Source organism: Oryza glaberrima, chromosome 3 (assembly GCF_000147395.1).
Source record: "Oryza glaberrima chromosome 3, OglaRS2, whole genome shotgun sequence".
Taxonomy (NCBI): Eukaryota; Viridiplantae; Streptophyta; class Magnoliopsida; order Poales; family Poaceae; genus Oryza; species Oryza glaberrima.
Genome location: NC_068328.1, coordinates 28,606,024 through 28,617,193, shown reverse-complemented (window position 1 = coordinate 28,617,193; position 11,170 = coordinate 28,606,024). Strand labels below are relative to the sequence as shown.

Here is an 11,170-nt window from a genome sequence, read left to right as displayed (position 1 = left end):
TTGCGTAAATCGGTAATGGGCTACAAGTTGAGCCTAATCTCGCGGGCCCAATTGTCCCTAGACTGGAAGTGGCCCAATTCTCTCTCTGTTTTTTTTTTTTCATTCGTTTCTCTATAGCTATTTTGATTGAGAGCAAAGTACAAAACGACAAATGTGACGTTTCCTGACGGTGAGAGTTCATGGTTCAGAATATCCGCAGGATAACCGGAAAAGGATAAGGGCCAAGACCATTTCTGTGCCGTCCGATTTACTAATGCACGGCACAGATACGTTTTTATTTTGGTGGTGGGGTCAGCTATCGACACCAACCGGTGAAGCCCACAGGCCGCTAATCCGGTAGGTCGTTTGTCCCCTCTAGAAAGCTCCAAGTCACCTCTTCCATTTTTGCCATGCATATCATCAAGAATTTACAAACTTTACCATTGCACACTCTTGTTTATAACAGCTAGGGTTACAAGAAACACTTAAAATCAGACTGGAAACGCACCTAACAAAAATTTCCACAAACACACTTGTAAGACTATCATAACACCTGTAACAGGGAAGTGACAGTTCCTTTACACTTCTAAAGCAAAAGGAATGGTGAAAACAACTTGGTGTTATTGTTGTAGCTCGTGTACCCATCCAACTATATGATTAGTTACGTATAAACGGTACATATTCATATTCTTTTTCACAAGTGCATTATTATTTAGCACCTATTTTAGATATGATATTACATAATTGTAACGGTAGAAATTAATGTAAAACATCTATTCATGGAATATACCACGAGTATACCACTACTTTACCTTTAAAAAGAACGGTTGCCTTAAAAGAATGGTTTGTCTCTTCTTTTTCTTTTCATCTATTTCTTATTACTAGTATTCCGTAACAAAGTTCAAATAACATCGTCTTACTTATCGGTCAACCTCACAGAAATACATATCTAAATCATCAGAAAAATAATATAACCTTATGATATCAACATTCTCAATACCGCTTCTCTCTTTTACCAGTAACAATAATAAAAAGTATCACAAAGAAATCCTAGATAAGCCCCCAAAAGATTGCTTGGTGGTTTAATTAATTGAAAGTCTCGCATTCATCATATCTTTTAATAGTACATTGAATGGAACAAAATATTCAAATTAATTGATTTAATAGTTTTCTGAAAATTTCATCGAAATGACCTTCCACCTATAAAATATGTTGTACTATTATAATTTAGTAGATAAAATGTATAAATATTAGGTTGAGAAAAACGAGAGATATTACATGAAGATTCAATCCACTAATACTTTTAATAAAACTACTTATTAATATACACTATGTTAAAATCTATTATCACTAATCATATTTCTATAATTAATTTTTCAGAAAACCTAGACAACGGTATGATACCATTGGAACAGGATATCCTTCTATGATACAATACCTGATACCTGATACTTGTTGTGGTACCAGCTGCATGGTACTCGATACCTGTTACCCGGTACCTGTGATATCTAGGACATGGTACCTGTGATATGTCTATCCCGTTGCAACGGGATCTCGTTTTGTAGCAGGTCTCTTAATTTTTAGAAAACTTTTATAGTCTATACTTTAGTACAGTGGGTGCCCTCAACGGAATAAACCGCTATACCACCATGATGCAAATAGGGGAGGGCATTCGGTCTAACCGAAAATTTCGGTCTCGGTTTTCGGTCTTTCGGTTTTTTCGGTCTTTGAAAAGTGAAGACCGAATTTCAGTAAAAAATGTCAGGACCGACAAATTCGGTCTCGGTCTCGGTCCTGACCGAAATTCAACAATATTTTCATATATGCAAAGAAACAATGGAAATTTTCAACACAAAAATCACAAAAAAAAATTGTAAGCACTTATGAGTAAAGACTCTTAATAGGTTGCATGCCTAGAAGAAGTAGGATGTGAAAATTAGAGTTTAATTCTATTAAACATAGTGGATTGTATGTTGCATTTAGACATTTTTTGGTAATTCGGTCTTTTCGGTCTATTCGGTTACCCGAGGAGACTAACCGAATTGACCGAACAAAATTCGGTCTTTCACTACCTAGGACCGAATTGATGACCGAATTTCTCGGTCTCGGTCTCGGTCTTTTCGGTTCGGTTTTTTTCTGCCCACCCCTACATGCAATGGCCCGTAAAGTCCACGGCGGTTCTACCAGGAGGGGCATTCCGGTAATTCCATTTTTCGCATTTCGGTGGACTGCTAATCCCGTAATCCGTGTCTATAAAAGGATAAGCCCCCACTTCCCCTCGAAGAAGCAAGCAAGCGCCCACAGAAGCAACAAGGCGACTTGCTTCGTACTGCTCGCCCCCCCGCTCCTTCTCCCCCCAATCTCTCCTCTCCTCCGCCGCCGCTTGCCGGAGCTCACGCCGCCGCGCTCCCTCCGCCCCCGCCTCGCCATGGCGTTGCAGGGGAAGAAGCTCATCAATGACCCGAACGGTACAGGCCTCCACGCCCATTTCCCCCCACTTTTTTCTCCGTTGATTTCCGCGAGTTTTTTTTTCTGCCTCGATTCCTAGGGTTTATTCGCTCCCGGTGTTCTCGGGGGGTTGGATTGGTTGAACTTTTTTTTTTTGTTTTTGCAGATGTGGTGACGGAGTTCATCGAGGGGCTGGTGGAGACGTACCCGGGCCTGCAGTACTTGGACGGGTTCCCTCAGGTGATGTTTTTTTTTTTTAGGGGAATTTGGTTTCGATTCTGTTTGGTTTGGCGACCATTTTGCGATGAATCATCTCTCGAGTGTGTGTGTGTGTGTGTGTGCAGATTAAGGTTGTTCTTCGTGCTGATGTCGTGCAGGGCGCCTATGATAAGGTCGCGGTTATCTCAGGTGTGGGGAGCTGTGTTTTTCGTTTTTAATCTGTACGTGTCTGTTTCGTTGGGAATTGTGTTTTTTGTTATAGGACTGCCTCCTTTTTGCTGGTTATGAATTGACACGATTGGATCTAAGTTCATAGCTGTCCTGTTTATACCTTGCATCATAAAATTGGAGGGGATGATTGGTTTCCATGGAAATCAAGATTTTTCCTCGCTAATTCATGACTTAGTCTTTGCTTCCACACAATGTACCTCAAATTGGAATATTATAACAAAGTTAGTTTACTCCAGCATTGTTTTCTGTACATTTTCATAACGGTCTAGTCAATAACTATTTACTTCAATATTTTTTTCTTGCATCCAAAAGCAAAGCATGGTGCAATGCAATCAGATCCGCATATTTTGTAGATGTTCTCCTTGAACTGCCAATGAATCTGGCGATCACTGATCAGGATGGAAATTTCAGTTTTGAATTTGAGAACTATTAGGGCTTTGCATGCAGTCAACTGATTGAGATTGGCAATCTTAAAATTTGTACATTGGGCATGTTTTTGTTGGAATGAATGAAACATGAGTATACAGCAATATATTGCACATAATGAAGGTGCATTGTATGCCACGGTATTGTGATATAAAAGACATGCTTCTTGCCCATGTGTATACAATACACCATGTCTCCCACCAGAATGCTCATTTTGTCATTATGAAGTCTGTATGCACTTCTTTTTTCTGGTTATGCGCTGTATTGTTTAGCTCATTCTAACATTTTTTTTTCCGAAAAATGTGGCACTTTTATGTTTGTTATGACCGTATAGTATAATCAGATCTGATGTATGCTCTATTCTTGTTGTGCGACTCTAGAAGTCTCAATACCCCAGTGGATCAGTTATTTTTCTTACTATTTGGTAAGAAGTGGAAGTGAGACTAGGGGTTGAAGTGGCAGTTCTGTCAGGTTTGTTATGGTATCATCTATCATGATACAATGACATGGAAGTGCTTTTTTTGTTTCCGGCATTGATAGGAAGTATAACAATTTAACAAATATGCATCTCAGTCTGCTATTACTCTAGCCAGCTGTTGTTGCCCTCCTTGCAATCGCTGACACTGAATTTCAATTTACACTTACATACAAAACACAATTACTCCTGCATTCAAAATCACCCTGTGAGCATAGCCATAAGATTGACATTATGGCATCTCACTAAAGCATTTCAATGTTGTTGATAGGTGGTGGAAGTGGCCATGAGCCAACCCATGCTGGATTTGTTGGGGCAGGAATGTTGACAGCTGCCATTTCTGGAGATGTTTTCACTTCTCCGCCCGTTGATTCTATTTTAGCTGTATGATCTTTCAGTTAAAGTAAAAGTGTAAGCTGCTTTTACTGCTGAGATTACCATAGCTTACATGTTTCAGCTGCATGTTTTCATTGTAGGCTATTCGAGCTGTAACTGGTCCCATGGGGTGCCTTCTAATAGTAAAGGTACTCTGCAGCCTTTGTTCTAAAAGATCATTCCTGAGATGATAGGTAGCACTTAAGGCCTTGCAATGTTGTATCATCTGATGCTTTGAAGTTGAACAATGTTCTTTTGATTAGCACATACTGCTTTGACCAGCTGTTATCTCGTGAGTAATGTCTTCACACACACACACACACACACACACACACACACACACACACACACAACGGATAGATGGAGAGGAGGATTGTTTCCTCAAAATAATCTATGAACTCCTTTTTTTTAAAAAAAAAAATGAAGACGCGACATATTAAATTGTTCTGCGGATGGCGTGCTAAATCTCTTACGTTGTACATTCTGGAAACAGTAGCTACGGGTGAGTGGGTTGTAGAGTAGACACGATTTGGTTAAAACAAGCTTTGTATGTGTTGAGTGTTGTGGGGCTAATTCCAAGTTGCCGATTAGTCATTTTTTTAAAAGAATAAATATATATTTATATATAATTGTTTGAATGTTATTTCATGAATACTACTTGATCTTTTGGTAATTGGGTGAAAATTTCCAGGTTCTATCATCTTGCTCCTTTTCACGGTGCATTGCAGCTTTGTTTTTTTATTGCTCATTTCTCTGTTCTTAAAATTTCTATTTTTTGTTCCCCACCCAAGAAATAAAAGTTTCCTGTGTTATCCAGAGAAAAAATGGAGGGCCACCAGATTTGGAATATAATCTGATAGAGAAATCCTATGCTATATTTGTTTTTATGCTGTTGGTAACCTGTTCTCCACTAGTTTGATGAAAAAAAGGGAGAAAACTGGAGAACAGTAATTTTGGATATTGATGCTGCTTAGCGCTGCTGTTTTGTCAATATTTCAACCTGCATTTCTGTTTCTCCAGTGCTGATTTGTCATAATTTTCTATTTGAGCCATGCCAATCGCTTCTTTGTTATGCTTCATTCCTTTTCACACCTTTGACCTTTGATTGTTGAACGTTTGCAGAACTACACTGGTGATAGACTCAATTTTGGACTAGCTGCTGAGCAGGCAAAATCTGAAGGCTATAAGATGGAGGTTGATGAACACTTGACATCTTGCTAATTTGGTGTACTTCTGTATGGCAAGTCAAGTTCAAATTACCTTCTAATTAATATTTGTCCACCAACTGTAGATGGTTATTGTTGGAGACGATTGTGCCCTCCCTCCACCTCGAGGAATAGCTGGTAGAAGAGGTTTAGCAGGGACTATCCTTGTGCACAAGGTATTTTAGTGTTGCTATTATTTTCTCAATCTTATTCAGTGCTTGCATGCTCCACTTTGGAACTTATCAAGCAAAGCTGACCAGAGAAAATCCCGCTCATTTTGATTGATCTTCCACTTGTTCATGCCAGATGCTATTTTCTGATTTTCATCTAGCCTTACCCCCAGGCTGCACCATGCTTATTTAAACAAACACGTGTAACTTTTTTAAGTTAGTTGCTAGTCTGCCAGATACAGAAATTCATTATCTGTTCTCAATAGTACGTCAATGAACTGTAGATCTCTTCTGTATTGTGCTCATGGTAAAATTATCTGATGGAACCATCCTTTTCCAGCTTGCACTTAGAACATTTATGATATGTGTACATATTAATTAATTAGGTTGTTTCTAACTACCTCCGTCCCAAAATAAGTGCAGCCGTGGATATCCGTGCCCAACGTTTGACTATCCGTCTTATTTGAAAAATTTGTGAAAAAATTAAAAATATTTAGTCACACATAAAGTACTATTCATGTTTTATCATCTAATAGCAATAAAAATACTAATCCTAAAAAAATTTCAAATAAGACGAACGGTCAAACGTTGAACGTGAATAGTGCAAAACTTCACTTATTTTGGGACGGAGGGAGTACAAGGTATATACGCATGCTGAACAAAAAAAACTTTGTCCTTGTGGTCTATCAACAAGTTCTGGGCTTAACTTGAATGAATCAATCCTTTGTTGCACTTATTTCTTGTTGTCCTCTAAGTCTGAAGTTTGTTTGGATTTTACAGGTTGCTGGGGCTGCTGCAGATGCTGGCTTATCTCTTGCAGAAGTTGCTGCAGAAGCAAAACATGCATCTGAGGTTGTTGGTACAATGGGAGTTGCACTTTCTGTTTGCACATTGCCTGGTCAGGTGACATCTGATCGCTTGGGTCCTAAGCAAATGGAGCTTGGCCTTGGAATTGTAAGATTAAACCTTGTCAGTTATTATTCTCATTAAGCACAGAAATAATTGTCATTACTTGAATTTAGTTTACTTATTAGTTTTTGTGCCTTTGTATCTGATCATTTCCATGCTGAGTGCTGTAAATTTGCATGTTCCCCAAATATGAAACACGTTTTTTGTTCCGCAGCATGGAGAACCTGGTGTTGCTGTTGTTGAGCTCCAGCCCATTGATGTAGTAGTAGAACATGTTCTTAAGCAGATATTGTCACAGGTATGTTTATGATATGCTATTTTTTTTCTAGGCTTTTTATGTTTCTCCATTTCTCGTTCAGTTGAACCCGCAAGCATTTTAGTTACCATTAGCATCTGTTTTACTAATTTAATCCATTTTATTTGAGTACCTTGAATCCATGTTTTCCATTCTTCATAAAGGATGATTTTTTTTTAGTTTAGCTTGAATAGCAAAGCTTGCAGTTGAAACCTCAAACATTTAAAGTTGTTAGCAGGATTTTTGTGGGTCATTTTGTCCATTTCATTTCAGTACCATGGATCCATATTTTCTGCTGTTCATGAAATACATACATTTTTGTTTGCACTGTTTAGTTATAGATGCATTTTATTGTTTATGTGATGGCAATGCATCCTTCCAGGAAACTCAGTATCTTCCTATCACAAGAGGGAGCAATGTTGTCCTCCTAATCAATGGGTAACTAAAGATCTTAGAATTTTCGTTTCACCATATCTCAATGATTATCATATGGTTTGCTTACTTTATCAGCATTTAGTTTCACAGGGAAGGTAAAAAAAGCCTTTTACTTTTGGTATCTTGGTCCAACATTCTGACCTATGATGAGCAGTTGCCTTACACTGTAGTATTACCTGATCGTTTGATCCCAACTTTGAAATGCAGATTGGGTGCAACTCCTATCATGGAACTTATGATTGCAGCAAGAAAAGCAGTTCCTGAATTACAATTGGAGTATGGGATTGCTGTTGACAGAGTCTACACTGGCACACTTATGACTTCACTTGATATGGCTGGTCAGTTCTACCATTTATATCTCCATAAGATAATCAGAGCTTCTGTCAAGGGTGTATAAACATTTCTCAGCATAAATTAGTTGGGAACATGTCCAGTGAAAATGCATTAAATTATGATGATCTGTGATGGTTGCATCAATAAAAATAGTATGGATTTGTTTGACCAAATCTCACGAATCTTTTCTGGTTAACATATAACCTTGTTCTCCCTTCAACATGATGTTTATATATATACCTTTCTGTCGTCTATACACTATATAAGCTTAGAGTTATGGTTAATTTGCATTCTTATGCAAGTATCCTGTTTTGACTTGCAGGGTTCTCTATCACTATTATGAGATCAGATGAAAACATTTTGCAGCGACTTGATGCTCCAACTAAAGCTCCGGCTTGGCCTGTTGGATCTGAAGGTAATGTTCTTTCTGGCAGAAGTTTTTGCTTTTCATATGTGATTGTTAGTCTGTTTACCTGTATACAAGCCCAGAATAGTTTCCCTTATCACACGTTTTCTGCTGAATCATCAGATTTCTAAATTTATTGTTGATTCAGGAAATCGTCCACCAGCAAAAATTCCTGTTCCAGTACCACCATCACCATCAGGGAAGGATGATGAGGAAAAGTGAAATTCTTTTGAGCCTTTTCCATGCTGTCCTGCTGCCTATAAGTTCATTTGCACGGTAGTTTGGAAGTATAAAAGAGCTGCATACTGCTGGTTCTTCATGGGCTAACTTGATTTCATACCCTGAGTTTACAGCAAAAAGGGGAAATATAAATAAATAAATTCTGAAATCATTTTCATTTATGAAAATAATAGCACGGTTAGTCAAAATATTAGTATTTGGATTTTTCAAACCATGCTGGCATATGCATGTCATCAGTCCATCGGTTACCACATAGAACCTCCTAATTACGATGATTTATCTGCAGATTCTCACTGAACCTCAGGAGTTAAGCAAGCAAGGGTGTATTCTGGAGGCTGCTATTGAAGCAGGGGCTAAAGAAATTATCAATATCAAGGATAACTTAAATGAATGGGATAGTAAAGTGGGTGATGGTGACTGTGGAACCACGGTGAGGCTAAGAATGGGTTGCCAATTTAACCTCTCATGATATAGCTATTTTAAGATAAAATATTTGTCTGTATTTTTCAGATGTATAGAGGTGCAACAACTATTCTTGAAGATATGAAGAAGCGGTAAGTTAGAAGAATGCTATATTATTGTTGATTGTTTCCTGTTACCTACAGTATTTTAATGTTTTATTTTTGCTGAACATATGTATTACAAATGAACAATTTACTATAATTAAATAATTATAATACAAGCTTCTTTGATTTCTAATTCCTTTCCTTCAAACAATACATGAAAATCAGCAATTTGGTTGTAACTTTACCTGAGACAAGTTTATAACGTATTCGTAGTACTGCAAGCCAGCCAGTCTTCATCCCGATTTATATTTTTAAGTTGGGCATCTTTTCCCCTAGTTGCATGTACTAGTTGACCAATTTCTAGTGCATATTCGTCTTTGCCAGCTACCCAATGAATGATGCAGCTGGAACAATTAATGAGATTGGGTCAACAGTCCGGAGAGTGATGGGTGGAACAAGTGGAATCTTGTAAGAAATCTGTGCATGTCTACCTCTGTTTCACTATCGACCATTTAATTCACAGAAATGTAATCCTTCTTTTTATTATGTTTCAGGTATGACATACTTTGCAAAGCTGCATATGCAAGCTTAAAACAGAACACAAGTATTGGTGCAAATGAATGTAAGAGATTCACATCATGAGTGCAATGACATCTAAAATATTTGCGTGCTTGAAATAATTTTTGCTGCTTTTCTGCAGGGGCTGATGCTTTGGAGGCCTCTGTTGCTGCGGTTAGCAAATATGGTGGTGCTAGTGCAGGGTACCGCACAATGTTGGATGCTCTAATTCCTGCACGTACAGTTCTGAAACAGGTCCCTTCTTGAATCCACTTGCTCTTGGCATATCGTTTACCATTTCTAGTTTGATGAACTCATCGTGCTTAAACAGTCTCTCAAAGCCGGGGACGATCCTGTGACTGCCTTTATCGCGTCTTCTGAAGCAGCATCAGCTGGTGCTGAATCCACTAAACAGATGCAAGCGAAGGTATGCTCTTTAGCTCCATTCCACGACTACGTTTCTAGATTGCTACTGCTGCTAGATTGCTACACACTAGAGTGACTTCGGAGATTTCCTTCGATTATATTCCGTCCGAAAGTAACAAAATTCGCTTGCACATGCAGGCAGGACGGTCGTCATACATTGCTCCCGACCTGGTGGCATCAGTTCCTGATCCAGGAGCAGTTGCTGCAGCAGCATGGTACCGTGCGGCGGCTCATGCAGTGAAGAGTAAGCTGCACGCCTCGGATAGCTAGGGTAGCGCATGGCATGCTATTATATATGTGCACGCTATGCCTCATTCATAGACCAAAAGTACGATTATACTGACTGACGACGAAATTCTGGGGGCGTTTTCTCACCCACCCCTTCAGATTTGGTTTCCGCTTGTGCCTTTCTGCATGGGCCGAGAAATCGAGTTCCGTATTCTTTTGCCCTCACATCATACAAAAGAGCTCTTTTATTGAAGAGTTTGTAGACGATATTCCAAGCATGAAGTGAAGCTGTGCTTTTGCCTCTTCGATGCCATCTTTTCATGCGCTCGATGATACGACGATATGTTTTGCCTGAGATGCTTCTGCTATTTCGTTTTGATGACTGGTACGCAGTCAGTCAAGTCACACGGTATTCCAGCTTGAGCCTTGCAAGGGCGGCAAGTCGGCAGCTCTCCGGCGTGGAGCTGAGTGTGCTTGTCTGCTTGTTTGCTTGCAGGCAACCACATCGTTTCACCTCAATGCTTATTAGTGATAAAAGATAATTTGTCAATAAAGCTTTTATATGTGTTCTTAACTACTCCCTCCGTACCATAATATAAGGGATTTTGAGTTTTTGCTTGCAACATTTGACCACTCGTCTTATTCAAAAATTTTTGAAATTATTTTTTATTTTATTTGTAACTTACTTTATTATCTATAGTACTTTAAGCAAAACTTTTTGTTTTCTATATTTGCAAAAAAAAATTGAATAAGCGAGTGGTCAAACGTTGCCAGCAAAAATTGAAAATCCCTTGTATTACGGGACGGAGGGAGTAGTTAATATCTATATCTAATGCTGAAAATAAATTATGATGAGAAAACAATGCTACTGGACCGGTGCACCCACCCAAGAAACGAAGAGCAAGAAAACAGGCTGAATTGATTTGGAACCAAATCTGGATTTCCCCCCCCTAATTTGGTGACGGCAATCACTGTAGCATTTCGTCATCCACAAGACCGACAATAGTGTCATCCGGTTTATCCACCGAGCACCGTTACACGTACTAAATTTTTCTTACTAAATTTATACTAAATTTTTCTTACTAAATTTGTACTAACAATCATCTCAACCGTTTGATTCAAGTAGATGGAAGTTATAAAAAATCTAGATGCACTCATAGCATGACATGTCAGTGTTAGTAAAAATTTAGTAAGAAAAAGTTAGTACGTATAGACTTTTCCTTTATCCACCACCACAGTGTGTATTCAGGGGAGGGGATGGGATTCTTCACACAACCTGAATGCATACTCCACACGGCTAGAGATG

At 38.7% G+C, this 11,170-nt stretch overlaps 1 protein-coding gene across 1 annotated transcript; it reads left to right on the top strand.

Annotated features, from left to right (window-relative positions):
• Window positions 1–2,265: 2,265 nt before the first annotated feature.
• LOC127767457 (putative 3,4-dihydroxy-2-butanone kinase) lies at window positions 2,266–10,177 on the top strand. The gene is made up of 20 exons (XM_052292805.1): window positions 2,266–2,447; window positions 2,594–2,667; window positions 2,772–2,835; window positions 4,050–4,162; window positions 4,255–4,302; window positions 5,276–5,347; window positions 5,445–5,534; window positions 6,309–6,482; window positions 6,652–6,735; window positions 7,115–7,170; window positions 7,375–7,505; window positions 7,823–7,915; window positions 8,055–8,119; window positions 8,433–8,576; window positions 8,657–8,700; window positions 9,037–9,120; window positions 9,207–9,274; window positions 9,353–9,465; window positions 9,542–9,637; window positions 9,775–10,177. The coding sequence occupies exons 1-20, from the start codon at window positions 2,408–2,410 to the stop codon at window positions 9,904–9,906; spliced, it is 1,785 nt and encodes a 594-aa protein (XP_052148765.1). The 5' UTR covers window positions 2,266–2,407; the 3' UTR covers window positions 9,907–10,177.
• Window positions 10,178–11,170: the final 993 nt, after the last annotated feature.